Source organism: Capricornis sumatraensis, chromosome 10, assembly GCF_032405125.1.
Source record: "Capricornis sumatraensis isolate serow.1 chromosome 10, serow.2, whole genome shotgun sequence".
Lineage (NCBI taxonomy): Eukaryota > Metazoa > Chordata > Mammalia > Artiodactyla > Bovidae > Capricornis > Capricornis sumatraensis.
The window spans coordinates 84563851-84583486 of NC_091078.1; the positions used below are offsets into that span (position 1 = coordinate 84563851).

Sequence of the window (19636 nt, forward strand, 5' to 3'; positions counted from 1 at the left end):
AAAGAAAGAGCCTGAGAAAATCCAGGTACCCGAGAGAGCTTTTTTCTTTTCCCTTAAGTATCAGGGATTGCTGAAAGTTAGGTATCAGATTCTGACATTTGCTAAAGAACTTGTCTAGTTAATAAAAGTCCAAAACACAAGTATGTTCAGATTTACAGTGATAGGTCCCATTGGTCAGCCAGAGGGTGTTAGAACAGCTGGTGTTGGGCCCATGTTCCATCTTCCATTCAGGGCTTGACCTCTAGTTACATTTTTATTCAATTACTTAGGTGTCCAGCAGTTTTAGAAATCACGTTGTATACAGGAAAGCACAGATCTAATTTTGATACCTAGATTGGATTCTTTTTTTCAGGACAGCAGGGCATTGGAGGCTAATCAAAAGAGACAGAGGAGAGAGAGATATTTTGCTATTTGAGTACCTTAAGTTCACAGGTGGAAGGATTTTGCAGGGAGTCATGCCTCACTCCTCATTTAACTTGATATTAAATAGGGCCTTGAGTTATAGGGGGAAAAAAATATATATATATATATAGGGGGAGCTTACATGCTTCAGGATCTCTGGAAACAGGAAAAATAGAATGAACGTTAAAAGCCAGCTTATTACATATGGATTATATTTCCTTTTCTCCTTCTTTCATGGAGTATGAATCCATATCAGTATGGTGCTATAGAAGTGTAAAATGGAATTTAAAAAGTAACTATTTCTTGAGGTTGTTAGGAGAATTAAATGAGTTTAACCCATATAAACAGCTTAGAATAGTGCCTGACACATAAAAAGTGCTCGCTAAATGTTTACTCTCGTTATTTTTACTACTATTATTGTTCATTATTATTAGTTATGTCATTATAGGATTTTTTTTCCATAGCGGATTCAGCGGAACATTAGTACCCTGAAAGCTATTACTAGGTGGCTCATGAAAAGTGCTTCTTTAGTCAAATACATTTGGAAAATAGGAAGCAAAGTTCAGTGGGTTTCTTTACTGCAGGACTTTTCAGCGCATTTAATGTGTTAGTGCAACCCTGTGGCTCTGAATCACCAGTAGTAGTCAGACCTAGTATACAGTATGCATGTGTGCAAACACATTCACAGGCCAGGTAAAATTGAAAAGCTTGAAAACGTTATGCTAGTATCACTTGTAATTCTTTTTAAAAGCTTGTGATGAAATTCCTCTGGGTAGTCGTTTTGTCCTGTCTGCATTTGGCCCCATGGATGGGATAAGACAGCCAACGTTCCCCATTAAGAGTCTCCCATTTTTCCCCCTCACAAGGAGGCCCAAGGGGCAACATGACTATCGTGCAGCTGGGAGGTTGCTGGTCTTTACTTGGCATTGTTCTGTGTCTTCATAGTGGTTTTTAAAGACATCCCACAGCCTCCAATACATAAACTTCAGAACCACCTTGGATTCAAAAGGTGAAAAGGCCTTACTCAAAATCTCAAAACAAGTTCTGATCTTGGACAAAGAGAGGAGTTGCCTCCCTCTGGAGCTTTCCAGTCCAAGTATATGTCACCGTTTAAATAAATAAAAAGACACAAACTCTTCGGATTAGTTCAGCTGGGCTGGGAGCCTTGAGATAAGAGGTCACTGGTGTGAGTTACTATGGTAATTGAGTAGTATCAGCACTAGTTTTGCTCTCATGAGCATTAAAGCACATAATAATAGGCAAACAACAGTGGTTAAAGCAAGCAGGTAGGATTACTATGTTCTTTTGTCAGAAGTATATAATGTCTTGTAGTCAGTTTTAAAGACTTCTCAACCCTCAAATCCACCCCACCGTCACCTGCTGAGTAATTTTGTATGCTTAATCTCCTGCCCTCAACTCCCAGATCTCTGCTAATTTGAGGCAAATGGGTATTTCTGACATTAAATAGGGCAGCCAGGAAGCTCTGACCTAGAAAACCCGCATTCTGAAGCACTGAGAAAAAAAGATATATTCTTTTACCAATTTTGTTCCGTCTCTTTTGAATGATGAGGAGGGGGGAATTAGCTTTCACTGCAATGGGAGGTTGCAGCCACCCAAGGATGGGGTTTTTGCAGAACCAGGAAAAAATAAAAGAAAGAAAAAAGAAAGAGAAACTTGCCGAGCATCCCCACTCCCAACTTCCCCCATAAAACTTGTCACTTCGCATTGCCTTCCGCTACCCCAACAATAATCACTCCGTGCCTATTGCTAATTGCAAGCACAGCTGAGGCCCAGCGGGGGGCCCTTGCACAGTCTCAGGCCTTTATACGAGGCTCAATCTGTTGTATGGCACTTGTTCACACACAAAAAAACTACCAGCAAAGGCAGAAAGAGGCAGAGTCACAGGTTTCTTGTAATCCCTCCGCCTCCCCGCTGACAGCCCAGCCCTAGAAGCATTCCTGGTTTTGTCCTCCGCTTTACAAAATCTGAAGTGACCTTAAGCTACGAGCATGTCAGCTTTTGAATGTCGAGTTGCCGGCTTCTTCAGGTGCATTAAGGAGCAAGGGGGGTGGGGGGGCTACATCTGGCTTCTGCGTGTCTGTTTGCAGCACCCCTGGGGCGAGCTGTGGCTTCCTGTAACATGTAAAATATGAGTGTGAACTCAGGGTTCATGGCAAGGAACAGGAGGTCATGCCTCCATTCAGTTCTAAGTAAAGAAGCTGGGAGTTTGCAGATGTTTTTCTGTATGTGTAATGACACCACCCCCCGCCCCAGCCAGCGAGCACCCGAGCGCCGTTTTTTGATAAAATGTGCCACAATCAGTGTGCTACTTGCAGATTTATTCATATCAATTTTTGCAATTTATATATTCAGAGACAAGATTGCTATTTCGGCAACTTTATGTTGGATGTCATACGTTTGCATCTACAGAAAGAGGGAACGAAGTATGGGGCGGGGAGGGTGGGCAGAGAAAGAAAAGAAATTAAGTCTGTTCCTCGGGCCACCAGCTGGGGTGTTGTCAAGGAGACAAAGCGTCCAACGGGAGGGTCTGTGTCCCCCTTTTGCCCAGCGGTCACTTCCTGCCCAGGCTTGGAGGTGGGAAATCTGTAGATTCTGGCCAGAAGAAGGTCCTGGAATGGCTACAGTGAGGAGGAGTCAGCTTGGGGATTTGGGAGCGAAAGTCCCCTTCCATAGATGAGGCCCAGGCCACCCAAAGAAAGGCCTTCCCATCCTCCTTCAGGGTCAAGGACTGGCCCAAGGAGGTATTTGGCATGGGCCTCCAGTGGGTCTGGTAGGGGGCACCCAACCCTTCCTGTCCACCTTGCCACCCTCTAAGATGAGAAGGGAATTAAGCCTCCTGTGAGATCTCCGCTTACAGAAATTTCTGTTTCCAGCCCAAAGCCTCATACTGTATTTTCAGCGAAGGAAGACATTGGTCGAGCAGACATGGAGATTAATCCTCCTTAGCCTGGGGAATAAATGTTCCTCAGTAGGGCAGTGTTAATTGCCGAGCTGGGTACAAAGATCATTTTGAGGCATTTAAGAAATACATGGTTTTTAGTAGTATAACTGTTCCATGTAGGAGTTATTTTTCAGCAAAGGGCAAAAGCTTTGCCTGCCTCGCATTATTAGCCTAATTCTACTTAATTGTTTCCTAAAATAAGGGCTTCCTAAACACACATTCCAAACCTTAATAAGTCTGTTGTGGGGGGTGGTGATTCTGAATGGTGGAGCTGCTGCCCTTTTGGGCAGAGGGAACCGGGGTCTCGGGGCTGAGCGCTGCTTGATCAAATCTGTACGGGGAACATCAGGGGGCGGGGAGCAGGAAGGGGACGGGGGAGTCTCCGTGAAAACATATGAGGTGATGTGTCACGCGGTGTGAAAAATGCATCCTTTCTGGCTGTTTGGACCCAATCCTCTATGAGGATTCTCAGTTCTCATCTCTGGGCTTCATTTAATTCTCTTTCACAGATTTAGAAATGTTGGCCCCGTGGCATGTTTTAAATAAACCCAATAAGTGACTGAGCAAATGCTACCAGATATGTTCTTTGTTCTGCACAGTCGCAGAGCTCGGCCTTGAGAAATCATCTCCTCCCGGCCCCCGTTCCTCATGCACATCATTTTTTGGCTTTTTGTGAAACACGACTGAGTGTTCCAGATTAGAAGATGTACATTGCTACCTGGCCGTGCTTTCTTTAGCAAAGTTTCCTTTTCAATCAGGAGAGCAATACTGCATTTCCCTTCTTTTTGTTTTGATTGTGGTAAAAACAAGCATGATGTAAAATTGATCAGGTTAACCATTTCAAATGGTACAGTTCAGTGGTGGTAAGTGCATTCACACTGTTATGCAGCCAATTTCTGGAACTCTTTTAAGTCTTGCAAAACTGAAAGTCTATAAGCCATTCAACGGTAACTCACCATTTTCCCCCTCCCCAGCCCCTGGCAACCACATTCATACACTGTTCTATGAATTTGACTACTCTAGATACCTTATGGAAGTGGAATCATAGTATTTGTCTTTTTTTTTTTCACTGACTGACTTAGCACAGTATCCTCAAGTTTTCTCCATGTTACAGCATTTGACAGGATTTCCTTCCTTTTTAAGATTAAATGCTGTTCTGCCATGTATAGATACCACCTTTTGTTTATTCATTCTTCTATCCATAGCCACTTGGGTTGCTTCTGCCTTTTGGCTCTTGCAAATAATGCTGCTTTGAACACAGGTGTGCAAATATCTCTTCAGGATCCTGCTTTCCATTTCCTTGCATCTGTGGAATTGCTGGGTCTCCCATCTTTTTATAACAGCAGGTACTCAGGTTGTGGAAATGGTGGAAGATTGGTATCCCAATGGAAGTTGAAGCTCCATTCACAGCAGAAAATTCACTTTCGTGCCTCCTTTCTGTACCTTTCTGTCTTTAGGTAAATATCTGTGAGCTGATCTTTGAGTTTTTTTCATTCAGAGTTGGAAAACTTTACGGAAATATCTTGGAAGTATTTGGGAAGCAGACCTTTTGGATGCTATCTCAGCTCCTTGCAGGTGGCCATTCACCATACTGAGATGTGGGGTTGGGCAGGGTACAAGGAGACTTGTGACCTGCTGGATTTCATATAGTTTGATTGATTCAGAACCGGCAAACTCATTTCCCATATGGCTTTGGGTGTTTTGGACAGCTTACTGAAATTGTCAGTTTATCAAACCATTAAAAAAAATATATATATATATCTTCCAAAGAGAGATCCCTGTATAACCTGTATAAATATAACCTTTGAATTAAACTCTCCTGCTTGATTTGATCCTAGAAAGAACCCTTTGGGACTCTTACTTTCCTTGTATTTTCTCCCAGGCAACTAGTAGTGATGGTATTGACTTGGTGAAAAGGCTACAGTGCATTTAGTCAAGAGTCCAAGTAGAGTCATTATTTTGAACATCCATTTGAAATGTCATTCCTGAAGACATTGCTTGTTGCACATTTCTCTATATTTCAGGTTTAGACAGGTAAAATTCGGTCTTGAATAGATAACTGCTTATTTTGATAAAAGAATATTAAGGTATCACTTAGGCCCTTTTGAAGGAAATTAAAAATAAAATTGCTCCCATATGTTAAATTCTATATATGTTCCTATAGAAGAAGCAAAAATTTTAAAAAGTATCAATTTAAGTCAAAGTTTAAAAAAAATATTTAATTTGCAGTATCTCTTCCTTATGAGAAGAAACTAAAGGCAAAAGAGTCGCTGGGTTGTCTTCATACCACATTGGGGTTCTCTTCTTAACACATTGTAGATAGCAAAGGTCTCTGGAACCATGGTTTTAGCAAGTTGCCTCTGATGTCCCCCTCAGTCTGGATTGCATCAGACTTTCAGAGGTTGCTGTCCAGAGTTTAGAACCCTGAAAAGCCACAGCATCTAGACAGCTTTGTAAAGATTTCAATGAAATGGTTTTTAGCCATCCAGAGAATTATCAGTTCAGTCACTCAGTCGTGTCCAACTCTTTGCGACCCTGTGGACTGCCGCATGCCAGGCTTCCCTGTCCATCACCAACTCCCGGAGCTTGCTCAAACTCGTGTCCATTGAGTCGGTGATGCCATCCAACCATCCCATCCTCTGTTGTTCCCTTCTCCTCCTGCCTTCAATCTTTCCCAGCATCAGGGTCTTTTCCAGTGAGTCAGTTCTTTGCATCAGGTGGCCAAAGTATTAAAGATTTAAAAAAAAAAAAAAAAAACCTTCAATTTAAAAAAGAACACTTGGGACAGCCTAGAATGTCACCCTGATTATCTATACCCTCGGATTGTGGTATCTTTGTGCTTTTATCTGGGCGTCCTGAAGCTGTGACTGGAAATACCCACTTCGAGAAGCAGTTGTTTTGGTGAATCAAATCCTGAATTACAGTGTCACTCATGTAAGGCAAAAGATTGCATCTTTCAACTACATATCATTTTTTTTAAGTACTCAGATGATACACCCTCTTAGCGAAGCATATCAGCTCCCTTTGGGGGCTCTGACAAATTCTGAAACTTATGTGCAGTCTTTTAGTGTTCATCGACTTGGCACAGATGTCTTGAACATGCCAAGCCTTTGTCAAACCTTCTCTGAATCTGGAGTAGAACACCAAATACAACCAGATCCTTAGCCGTAAGAAACCCGCGAGGCTGTGGAATTTTGGCCCAGGTCAACAAAGCTTTGGAGACTTTGGTAGGAGTGTGGAGGAAACCTTAATGAAGCTTTTCACATGCTCTTAAGTTACCCAAATTGTAAGAAAGAAATATGCATTGAAAGCTTCAAATGTAAAATATTTCATTACAGTATTTCAATACAGCCATTTAAATAGGTTGCAGGTTTCCTTTCTGCTAATAATAATCTACTTTTGTCCCAAAAAGCAGCATGAGGAACATAGTCACATGGGTGTGGTCCAAGTATTATCTTTCTCTTTGACTCTCTGCCAACATATAAAGTGTCCTTTCTTCATTAAACTGCTGAGGCAGTTTCTCTGATGTCTGGCTGTGTTGCATTGGAGAAAGGGTACTTTCCAAAGAAAAGAAAAAATCTTCCAGGTTTCACTGTGTTTCCTCACTTCAGAAATACAGGTTGCTTATCAAGAAGTTATAAATTACCTGTTTGTTCAGGTCTTATGCAAAGAATGGGAACTGCTCAGAAAGCTTTGCACAACCCTGACTAGCTGGCACTTAGGAACGTACTATTAATATTTCTTATTCATGGAATAAGGTAGGACAGCAGGGCTAGATAGTAACAGCTAACACTTAGTATATGCCTGGTGCTGTTGTAAGCATGCCACATGTATTAACTCATTTAATTCCCACAACAACCCTAAGTGGTTTTTCTGATCATCCCCATTTAGCAGATAAGAAAACTGAGGCACAGGGATGATAAGGAATTTATCAGGATTCTAACACAGGACAGGCCTGATTCAAGTCCAGTCTCTTAAGCTGTACTGCATCTCAGCCTCTTGAGGCCAGGCTTCATCTCTTGCTAGCTAGTAGACCACTCTGCTTCTCTCAGTTTCAGTTTCCTCATCTGTGAAGTGAGGCTATAGATGATGATAAAGACTCAACTGTTCAGACTTTAGCCACGAATTGCCCAGGCACTTAGCACTTTGCCTCCCTGGCATGAGTAGGGTGAACATGCCAGTTTCAAACGAAACGTATTTGGAAATGAGCCAACAGTAGAACTCAGATCATTGTAAATTTTGACTGTCATTCGTGAATAGGTTGTATAGGACAGAGTCACAGTTTTTAATCAAAGAAGGTGTATGAAGAGATGTGTTTGTGCATGGTGTGGTTATTGGTCCTTAACCAAATACCATAATTTCTGAAAGGGTACATTTTCATGTATCGGGCTAAATATTACCTTCTGTTGTAGGCATGTGCTTGGAATTTGTATGTAAATGCTTATGGTTTGCCAAAAGTGGTACACTATAGTGTGCATGTTATATACTTCTATAAAATTTTTCTTTGAAGAAAAAAGCAACACAGGAAGAACTTTTTGCACTAGACTATTTTCATTGGATTTGATATTCCACCCAAAATCATTTCCCTTTCAGCCCTTTCTGATGACACCCTATTTAACTGAACATGAAACTGAATTTCCCCAAGGCTCTCTTCCTCTCCCTGTTCACAGGCAGTGTTAAAGCTTATGATGGATACTTTTTCGGAACTGAAATTTTGGTCAGTGTCATAACTTTTGTATCTCCAACACTCTGTTAGGAAAATTAAATCCATTGTGACAGAGGCAGTTTTTCTAGTTGTATTTGTCATTGAAAACTCAAACCACCCACAGTGAGAGTTTTCTCTTAGCAGCAATTGCTGAGTTACCAACCTAAGAGAAAAGAAGAAGAAATGAGGTAGGACTACAGAGAGAAATTAAAAATACATTGATGCTAGCTAAGAAATAGCATCCCACACCCCCATCCAACTTTTCTGAATCATTTCTCTTTAAGAGTCAACAATGATTGTCTCTCATCCATTATTAGTTCTGTAAGGCTGTTGAGTTTTTTGGTTTTTTGTTTTTTTGTGGTGGGAAAACCCCTGACTCCACACACTATACCTAGCAACTTTCTAGGCTCATAGAAAGTAGAATATTTTCAATAACAGGCCAAGCTTAGACTCTGAGGGAGACAGTTCCAAAAACACTGGAACCCACCCACACACTTCTCCTTTGAGAAATTCAGAGCTGAATGACTTTGCTGAAAGGGTACCTGGCAAGTAGATCTGTTTCTATATAAACAAGCCATTGGTTTTTAAAATTATTGAGCTAAGTGTGACAACTTACATAGGTGTAGTGGTAAATAACCAGTTTGAAGCCTGCTTCACTGCTTACCAGTCATCTGAATACAGGCTACTTATTTAACTTACCTATGCCCCTTTTCCTCATCTATAAAACAGGGTTGTTAATACCATTGATACTTGTTTAAGTGTGTCATTTTGTTTTAATTTTTTATTTTTATTATTGATGTATTTACAATACATATTTATGTGTTATGTATTTATAATATGGTGTTAATTTCTGCTGTACAGCAAAGTGACTCAGTTATGCACACACACATATGCATACATTCTTTTTTTATATTATTCTTTTCCATTATGGTCTATCCCAGGACATTGAATATAGTTCCCTGTGCTATACAGTAGGACCTTGTTGCCCATCCATCCAGTATCTGATAGTTTGCATCTGTTAACCCCAAACTCTCAGTCCATCTCTCCCCTTATTGATACTCTTAAAAGTTCGGCTCTGTGGTGAAATTACATAATGCTTATAGAACGCTGTGCACATTACTTGTACATTCCAAGGACTCGATGTTCAGTGAGTAGGTAGCTATATTAATTTGGGGTACTGTGTGTTTGTGTGTGTTAGGAATCCTGTACAAAATAGCACTTTGCCAAAACTATAGACTCTAAAGTCTTAGAGAATGGTATGATGTGATAGGCAGCCATGTAAGGTAAGCAGATACGTTAGCCCTTGCGATTTAGTGAATATGGAAACATTACAGAATAGTTTTATCTCCTTTTCAGCCTCTATTCCTTATTTTCATTGCCACTCACAAATGCGATGTGGCTGGCTCTGAAAACAAATGAGTCATTAACAGTAAGGTCCCTTTGGGATGTTGAATTAACATCAAGGTGGGGGAGGGTGGAAAATTTAGACTCATCTGGGTGGCTGTGATGGTAGAGGAATGAAGGCAGCAACCTTTCTATAGTGTGGTAACACTGTATCCCACTGATGAGGGACTATCCAAATCCAGTATAACAACCCAAACATGTTGTCCAGTGAGGTGTGAATTATCTATCCCATCTCACAATCCTACGGCACTTCCAGAGGATAAAATTCCCAGATAAACAGTGAACCCAAGTATAGGGACTGGGGAGAGATGAATGAATCACTTCTCAGTTTCAAAATCTTAAGTGATCAAGGTAAATGTCTTAATATGTTTTTTAAAATTGAATGCAAGACATCCATAATGAACAAACTCATATTTGAGTTTGTAGTAATTAAAGGCAGCATCCAATCCTGCACTTTTGCAAGATCCTGCCTCACCCTAATTCTAGCTGCAGTGAAGCCCCACTTACAGAAGAGACATGTTATGTGTAAGGATTCCTCTGCATGAAGCCAGTGTAGTTAGTTGCAGGACAGAATGTGTGACCTGAGTATATCTGCATGTTGATTTTTACTAGAAATGGATCATGAAAAGTCTTCTGTATTGTGTATTATTCATAAAAGGATATCTGGTCCATTTTGGGGAGTAATAATAACAATACTGGCTAAATTTTATTGAGTGCTTACTATGTGATAGTCACTCTGCTAGGCACTTTACACAATTACCTCTTTTCACTCTCACAGTAATCCTATAAAGTAGGTACTAATATTAACCCCAAGAGGAGACTAGGGGTCAGAGAGTTAAGTAGCTTAAGAGTTGAGTTTATCCAGCTAATAAGTATCCAACCCAAGCTGAAGGTGTAATTTATCCATGTAGAGTTTGCAAAATCACTCATTACTTGTCTGAATCCTTTGAATCCAATATTTAAATCTAGGTCAATATAGTTTCAAATGTGTATAACGGCACTTAGGATGGTTTTATAGGTTTGGGTGATGCTCTAACTCAAAGCCTCTCTACAGTGGGATTGCTTTGTTGAGAGCTAGTCATGTGTCCTCTAAGACTTAAGCATATGATCCCAGAGATATTCCGAAGGGAATAATCTCTTCCACCACCGCATGGCTTTCTCTGGTCATTTGTTCTGTGTTCTTCCTTGTTTTATGGCATTTCTTGGCTTGAGAAACAGACGGAAAAAAGAGGAGAGAGGTGATGGTGATGACGACGACGACGACGGTGGTAACCGTTGTGATGCTGGTGGTAGTGTTCATTGTGGAAACAGCTAACATTTATTGAGGCCTTATTATGTGCCAAGTACTGTGATGTGAGCTTTATTAGCGTTAATTCATTTAGCCATCAGAAGGGCCTGTGAAAGAGTGACTAATTCCCTTTGAACAGGAAACTGAGTCTCTGAGAACGTAAGTAATTTGCCCAGGATCACAAACCTAGGTGAAAAGGAGGTCAGACCTATGACGTTAACAATTGTGTGGAAGAAAGGAAAAGAAAAAAGAAAATCAATGGTAAGGTTTTAGATCAGCCTTCCAAGTTCTCTTTTTTTATTTTTTTGCATTCAATTAAAAAAATATTTTTTAATTTAAGTGTGGTTGATTTACAGTATCATGTTAGTTTCAGCAGCTTAGCTACCCAAGAAGTTCCCAACTCTCCAAGGGTTTACTAGCCTTTCTTCTTTTGGCTTCTAACTGTAAAAACCTTCACAAAATTATTCCCTAGGGAATGTACTTTCATGGTGCCCAGGTAACTGGTGATTTTATTTCTCGAGGGCTTTTTTAGGATTAAATTAACCTTATGTAGGTAGTTTGCAGTTAATATACCTGAACTAAGGCAAGGCATAGTATATGTCATGCACTCGCAAGTTTTATTTCTAACGGTTTAGAGTGCATTTTACCAAAATTTTTGTGGCTATCTCTGGAAAAGGCATATCTGAACCAAAGACAAAACAAAGCAGGGAGAACTTAAAATGTTGTATTAATTTCATCTTTCAAAGAATCATAACAAATCTGCTATATTAGCATCAATCTCAAATAAAGCAAACCTGATTAATAAGCACTGTAAACTGCATGAGGAAAAGCAAGAACACCCCAGACACCCAGTAATATGCTGATGAAATGCTTTAACAACTGGCTTTCTAGAAAGGAGAAGGCCCTAGTTGGTGGCATTTGCCAATTTCCATAGGGTAAGAACTCCCACTAAAGCCTATTTCTAGCTATTAGTGTGATACCCCCCAAATGTAGAGTTGGGAAGAGATACACCGGATTAGCTCTCATGCCCAGTGCACTGTTACACCCTCCTAGGTAGCAGTCTTTAGATGATCAGCTTTTTCATGCCAGTGCCTAACCCTGAAAAACCGCCACTTACGGACTCACTAGCAGTGTGACTGCGGGCAAGTCACGTCACCTCTCTGGGCCTTGGGTGCCTCCTCTCCAAGGTGGAGATCAAAGGAGGAAGATCCCTTTCACCCCTTAACGTTTTCAAGTTCTCGAAGGCAGTGACTCCTGCTTCCTCCAACATCCAAGTGCCTGTAAGCGCCTTTCTGGAAAACCAAGTTAGCACCGCACTTCATCCAAAAGTGTCTCCAATTTCATCTCCTGAGCATAAGGTTTGGAAAGGAGTGACTTACTCCCTTTTGCCTCTTGAAATGTGTAGCCAATGGGGCATCATACATTTTTTACACTTCTTTCACGCGATGTGAGATCCAGGAGGAAAAGCATGGATGTTCCAGGGCTTTCTTGTTCTCCTGGAGTGGAAATCTGTGAGTGTGATAAGCTGACGCATCCATCTCCCTTTCAGCAGCACAGAAAGAGTATTGAGAGCCGTCTACCTTTTTCTTGTTCTTGTTTGACTATCCAAAAGCCATTTTTTACAAGAAGGGGAATTACTTATATGAAATAGCGGGTGGGGGGCGCTCGTTAGTTTTTTCTTCCCCTGAAAGGTGGCATGTCTCTCAGCAAAGAGAAAAAGGCATGTTGCACAAGGCTTGCTGGCAGCGATAGAAGCCAGCGCCGATTTGCCTGTTGTCACAGCCAAAGCGAAATGCCACCTCTGCCTAGAAGCCCGAGTGCCACATTCCTCTTTTGTGTCCCTGAGATGCACCCATCATGGGGCCCTGGTCTGGTCGAATTGGCCGGGAGGTCACCCAGGTTTCCTTTGAGGGTCATTCTCCAACCCCAGGAGGTGGGAGTGGGGGGATAGGGGGACGTTGCTCATGACTCTCAAAATAGACTATTTGAGCCCCCAGACTGCACGTCAGATAAAGCCAGTAAATGTGGGAATTTGAGACCTGGGGTAAACACAAGAGGGCCCCCCAGTTGCTGAGAGTAAAGCAGGGCTGCACCCATAACCTAGTCATGTTCCTGCCCCAGCCCCTTAACAAACCCAGAAGTGGTGACAGCAAGAGCTCCAGGATCCCAAGGCAGGAGGTGCCAAAAAAACCCAAATAATCACATCCACCACCCCCACCAAAAAACAATGTTTCAGTAAATGTTCTTACTCCCAGAGGGGAAAACCTGTCCACGCCTAAAGTAGCTTGACCAGGGCAAACCCCCTCCCAACATGGGGTGAACTGCACATCTGAAGGAAAAGAACACCCCCACCCCACCCACTCTTTTGGGGAGGGACAGAAGGTTCCCCGAAACTGAGAGTTTCGCCTCCATGATCTTTAAAAGAGCAGAAGTTGGCTGTGAGGCTGCAGTGCTGCTTCGATTGGGGTAGTGTGGTCTCTGCTTGCGGCTGGGCTCCAAGGAGAGCCACAATTGGCTCTGATGAGGAAAGAGCCTCGAAATGGGAGATTGCAGAGAGGGGCCATGGCTGCGACTGTGTCGTTTCTTGCAAGGTGAAACTTGGCAGTTCTACCTTGCAAGTAAAAACCCAAATTAATTTTTTTTTTTTTAAGAAATTAAGTCAGAAACAAGGCTTCGGAAAAACTGTGAGTGTTAGGCATAAACTGATTTTGGATGATCTTTAGGTGAGAAAGGGTGGAGTTACCATCAGAAACATGTTTTTATTTATGCTTTTCAAATCTCCACTGGTGTGCGTGTGCATGTGTGCGAATGTGCGTGTCAGTTAGCAGGAGAGTATGCAATGTTTCAATTCTTTAACCACTTTTTTTTTTTACATCTTTTCTGTGCACAGTTCATATACTTCCCTATAAATAAATATATAGGTCCATCCACACCTTTTCATTTTATTTGTAAATTGTTTGGTATAAGCAGCAACGCGTAATGAAACCTGGTGAAGTTTAAAAGATTAGATTTTTTTTTCGTACTGACACTTCATAACACTGTTCATATGTCTCCGAGTGAGATTTATGAATATATGAGCAGTGCTGCAAAATTATACCGCACCAGAGACTCTCTTCACCACAGGGGTGGCAGTCTAAAGTGACACAGCTTCAAGCATTTTTCACAGACAAGAAGCAAAATTTAACCCCCTTAAGGGGAAGTATGATTTCAACAGCTTGAAATGAGCTCATTTGTAGATGTTTTTTCCCCCCTCTCATCTTCCATAATTTTGGGGTGTTAAGATTAAAACAGACTGCACAGCCAATGTAAGGCCACATAAGCTGCCCAGAGTATAATTTGGCCGTTAAAGAGAAACCCTCCTTCATTGTTTTTATTCAGATGCCCCATTAGGGTAAATGAAAGTAAACTTTGCCCTAAATTCCTAAGGCTCTCAGCCTGATTCCCAGAACCATCCTAAGTAGACAGGGTCTGGATTTCTCAACAGGTAAGTAGCCAGTGGCATCAACTGGCTCAGTGGAGCCATCTTCCCAGACCCCTGAGACAATGGCATTAGGACAGGCACAGTGACTTACATCTCAGCTGAGTAAAATGAACCAACAGAGCAAAAGATGGTCCTTATGAAATTGATTGCATATGAGGTGTGTAGAGTGGAAGAGTTCTGTTTTCAACCCAGAGTCCAAACCGCTCTCTTTTCGGCTGACCTAGGACTCTGTGACTTTGTGTCAAATCACTGTTCGTGATCTCTGTGCTCTCAAATTCTAACCATTTTGTCTTCCTTTTGGAGCAGAGCAGGGTGCTCACACGTGGCCTGTTCCCTCTCTGCTGTTTAAATGCTCCACGATGTGTTGGCTGGAGAACTTTTGTCTCTTTTTTCAGCAATGGTACAACAGCTCCATGAACGTGATCTGTACCTGGCTGACGGACCGGATGGACTTACAGCTTCACATTTATCAGTTGAAAACTCTAATTAGGATGGTCAAGGTAAAAGAAAACATGGTGATTCTCCTTTGCAAATAGCTGGCTGAAATACATTGCATTGGCAAGCTGTAGGACTTCTCTAACACAAAGAATATTAGTTTATGTATAAAACAAGACGATTCTAGAAACAGTATCTCAGGCAAGAAAAACCGATGAAATCATTGTGGGCTGCCTGGTTAATTTATTATTCAGACATCAAAGGGAAATTTAATAAAAAGGCATTTGATACGTTATCCAGACTGGAAAAATACTTTATGTATTTGCCATGCAAATATACTGCTGGAGCCTTTGCATTAGAATTTCAGAAGCTGGCTTTGGGGTACCGCCATGCTAATCACCTCCATTATGAATTTCATTTATGGTTTAATTAAATTAAATTTTGCCACAATTAATTTAATAGAAATATTTACCTCCGGCTTCTTCTAAATATGTCCTGTGACCATTATCAGGATGCAAATCAATATTGTTCTCATAGTTAATTGAAGTAGTTTTTCTTGCAATGCGTGTATACAATCAAATGTAAAGGATCACGAAGGTGAGGTAACATACCCTGAACGTAGCTTTTTTCCCCCTGTTCTTGTGTGTGTGCCTTGGACTAATGATAATTATTTCAGCGTGAAATCTCAGTGGTTTACATGAAATAATAAGATCACAGAAGGGGGTAAATACGTTTTTGATCATTTCAGTTTCCATTTGATGCTGCACCGTAGAGGGTTTTAAAAACATTCGTATGCAAAAATCTCATTCAAAGCACAAAGTCTCTTTAAAAATATTTTAACAATAAAACAAGGCTGAATTCTATTTCTTAACAGTTTGCCAAAAGTCACCCCCTCCCGCCTGCCCCATTTCTTAGTCTCTTTCGGATTAGCACCATTTCATTCAAGGTACTCCTCTACCTCAGTGCTGACTTAAAACCAATTACTGTTCCGTTGAGTGTAATTAAGGAGAATTATTATCATATGCATTTGATCTCAAAGAGAGTCCTCCCAGGGAAGGTTACAGACAGTGTATTGCAGCTCCTAAAAAAGAAACGTATGCAGTCGGACTATGTACCCAGCCTTATTTTCATATTTTTAAATGTAAGTTCCTTAAGGCAACCTCACTAACCATTGCCTGATCCCTTGTATTCCATTTTCTGGCTATAAATACTCTTAGGGGAATTTTTTTCTATTTGACCTTTCCTGGGCAGACATGCATTTTAGTCTGTTACAGTACCTTCCCATTACTGATATTTCCAGATTTTTGTTGAGACTGTTGGAATTAGCAATATTTTATTAAGAAAAAAAATATAAGTCAGAGAGGAGGTTGCTTCTTAGCCTCTGCCAAAAACAACACAGACATGAGCCACAGGGAAAGGGACACAGAAACATCCCTGCCAAAGGAACTCCTTCACTTTTGCCAAAAGTGGGCCCGGCTTAACTACAGCCACAACACAGAGGGATGAAGCAGAACTCACCACCTCTTCGCTAAGAACGTTAACCAGGGGCCTCCTCCTCCTTCAGGCAAACTTCCAATGATAATTGGCTTTTTTCCCCTGCCTCTCCATCCACTCCGTTTATTCATCCATTCATTCGTTATCCAGCAAGCATTTGTTCATCCATCCAACCTCAGACAAATATTAGTTGAGCCCCTACTTATGTGTTACACAGTGGAGTATTTAAAAAAAAAGAAAAACAACTCTGTCATTAGACATGCGGAGTCTGGTTGAGAAACACACTGCTCTGGAATTTGAATAGAGAGGAGAATATTTGAATGGTCTCTACCTTTCTTTTCCCCATCATATTCTGGCAACCAATTCTAAGTGATTGAAAAGTACAGAACAACCAAGTAAATCGTCTGGATATCTGGTCTCCACCAGACTGGCATCTAATCAACCTCTTACCCATGCCCCCTCCAGGTGAAGACACAATTCTACTAGCTACCTAGCCTTGCAGCTTGAGCCACAGTTAGGGTGACCTTTGAATTTCTTTTAAGTAATTAGGATGTACTTTTTAAGTAGTTAGGATGAACGGATTACTTTTAAGAAAGAAAAGTGCTACAGATAATCATACTGGGACCACAGATACAACCTGGCAAAGGGAACCCATGGTCCTCCTATTTATAATCTTTTGTTATTGGACTTGATTGAGCTGAGCAGCATTCACGAGTTAACTCTGCAGTCATTACCACACGTGATTTTCAGGAGTGGTTGACGTGGTGAATGACACTAGGACTGCATCAGATGGACTCTAGAAACCAGAAATCCTAATGCAAGTGGTGTTGAAGTATGTTACTGTACCTTCCTCTGACCCCTTAGCATGCTTCCCATATCAAGAGGAGAAACAAACAGCAGAATCAGTAGCTGAAATGATATGCAGTGTGATGAGGAGAGTTGTAGTTAGAGAGGGACCTTCTGCAAAAAAACATGTCTTGCGAAGTAGACAACAGCCAGATGCTTCTGGTCATGTTCAATTAACGCAAAGGGATTCCTAGAAAAACAGTCCCTGGGATACCTCAGGAAATCCAAGAGAAATTGCCTGAAGGAACAAAGGAAAAACTGGTGGTACAGCAACACCAAACCATTGTTCTTGAAAAAGAGCCAGATTTCTTCCCTGAGACCACGAAGTTGTGAACAGAATAGATACACTTCTTTCCCAAGGAGACAAGCCATGAGTCACATGCCTGCAACATACTGATGAGGCATTAACGCTCCATCTTCCCCCTAATTGTGGCTGCCCATGATCGGTTTCATACACCAATATGCATATGTCTGTCTTGTGAATGAGACAAAGGGATACGCAGTCACAAACCTCAAAGAATACTGAAGACCAGACTGCAGCAGCAATCACAAAATACCATATCACGCAATCCATTATTTATGTGTTACAGCTATTCACACTGTCTATCATATGATACTGTACTAACCCAAGAGAAAGAACCAGACCCAAAAAAAAAAAAGGGAGAACCAAAACAATGATGGAACATTGCCCTTTATGAAACTGAATAAACAAGCTTATGTTCTTTGCTTTGTCTCATCTAATACAGTTTATCCTGTCACCATTTCTCATTTTCTGTCATTCAACAAATCTCAGTTTTCAGTACAAGTGAATTCTGAGCATGGTGGCTTCTCATGTGGCAGTGCATGCAGTGTGACACTTAGCTGAGGCCACTGTTCTCACCCCCACACTCGCCTTGAGCCCCCTCCCACCCTCCATGGAGATGAGACCTCCCTCATCACTGCATCTTTTCCCTCTTTAGAAAACCTATAGAGATTTCCGATTGCAAGGAGTCCTGGACTCGACCTTAAACAGCAAGACCTACGAAACCATCCGGAACCGGCTCACTGTGGAGGAGGCCACAGCGTCTGTGAGCGAGGGTGGGGGCCTGCAGGGGATCAGCATGAAGGACAGCGACGAGGAAGACGAAGAGGATGATTAGAATGCTCAGGCTCGGGGTCCGTTAGGACAGAGTCTTGTAATCAATGCATGTCCTTAGTCTGTTAGTTAACCCCATTAGGGAATTTTCTGTCGACTACCATGCCCATGAGATATGTACTGAGACAATTGCCATTTTAGGTATGTGGTACCAAGATTAGCAAATGACCTTTCAAATACCATTTTGGAGAATACATAGCTCAATTGCTAGGTGTACCCCTGTGTACAGCAGAGTCCAGTGATGCTTCATTAATGTGCTGTGTGTGTACGTTGACAGTAAATGGATATGAGGGCGAGTACGCCAAGTACCTTCTTTATTTCCCATATGTGGATGCCAGTTATTGAAATGAGTACAATAAATTAACTTAAGACAAATAGATCTGCTTTGTTTTTTGAAAAACAAAAGGCAAGTCTCCAACAACCAACTTGCGGTTCCTTCTCTTCCCCTGAAACTGAAAAAAATGAACCCTTGGCATCCTTGTTAACCCATACTGTCATTTATCCAAATAATTACCCAAAAAAAGGATGGCTACATACCAGTGGCTTGATCCTCCTAATTGCTGTGGCACGAGCGACCCTCTCATGACATCCAGCACAGTTCAGAGCCACTGTCTTCTATCAAAGTTTATCCTATTAAATGTTATGCTTTTATGTTTCCATAACCACGTATGTAAAAAAAAAAAGACCTGAATATTTAAATTATGACCCTAGACTATAAATGTGTTTATATTAAGATGTGGATATTTCCTTCAGTAGATTGTAACCATAGTTTAAAATTATTTTGTTCCATGTTGGTTTTTATATCTGTCATGTACATTGCATTTTGTTCTGTAACTGCATGACCCTGGGGTCCTCTGCAGAGCTCTTTCTTTCCGTGTAAAGTAGTAGATCCATCTTGCTTTTGCCTTATATAAAGCCTACAGTTATGAAAGTGCGGAAAACTGTGGCTTCTCAATAAATAACTATTCAGATGTCCCAAGTGTACTTTTGAGTCTTTTTTCCTTGCATCTCCTTTGAAAGCCGGAACTAAAACGCACAAATCAGGAAGATGTGGACAAGAGGAGGCAAGGGGTCGTTTTCACAGAGTGTTCTCGAACCTGCTGGAGTGGGTAGTTTACAAACACTTGTCTCCACAAGAAACAGTGTAAAATTCCATTAATGCAGACTCCACTAATTCAGAATCTGTGGGCATTTGGACATGTTGGGCTGATTACACTTGCATTATAGGATAAATAAGGGTTTGCTAAGCAAGAGAGTAGTGTAAACGAGAGAAATGTTTCTCCTGTATGAAGAGAAGGCCAACAAACTGTTTTTAAGCACCACTTTAACAGCAGTGTTTGCATTCAAACAAAGCGTGTGCCAATTATATATGATTCTTATATATTTGTTAAAGCATTTTACAAGATTCTGTAAGATATGGAGTACTCGTCTTGCTCCCCAGTCTTTGTCAGCCGTATAATCACCTAAGTTTAAAAGACAACCAA

General features: G+C 41.2%; 1 protein-coding gene across 7 annotated transcripts in view; it reads left to right on the forward strand.

Annotated features, from left to right (window-relative positions):
- Positions 1-18556, forward strand: part of CADPS (calcium dependent secretion activator) — a 476150-nt gene extending 457594 nt beyond the window's left edge. For all 7 annotated transcript variants that reach the window (XM_068982571.1, XM_068982570.1, XM_068982573.1 and 4 more), the window contains 2 exons: positions 14638-14742; positions 17977-18556. In XM_068982571.1, coding sequence (XP_068838672.1) covers positions 14638-14742; positions 17977-18156 — 285 coding nt within the window. In that variant the 3' untranslated portion in view covers positions 18157-18556. The remainder of the gene's footprint in view (positions 1-14637; positions 14743-17976) is intronic.
- Positions 18557-19636: the final 1080 nt, after the last annotated feature.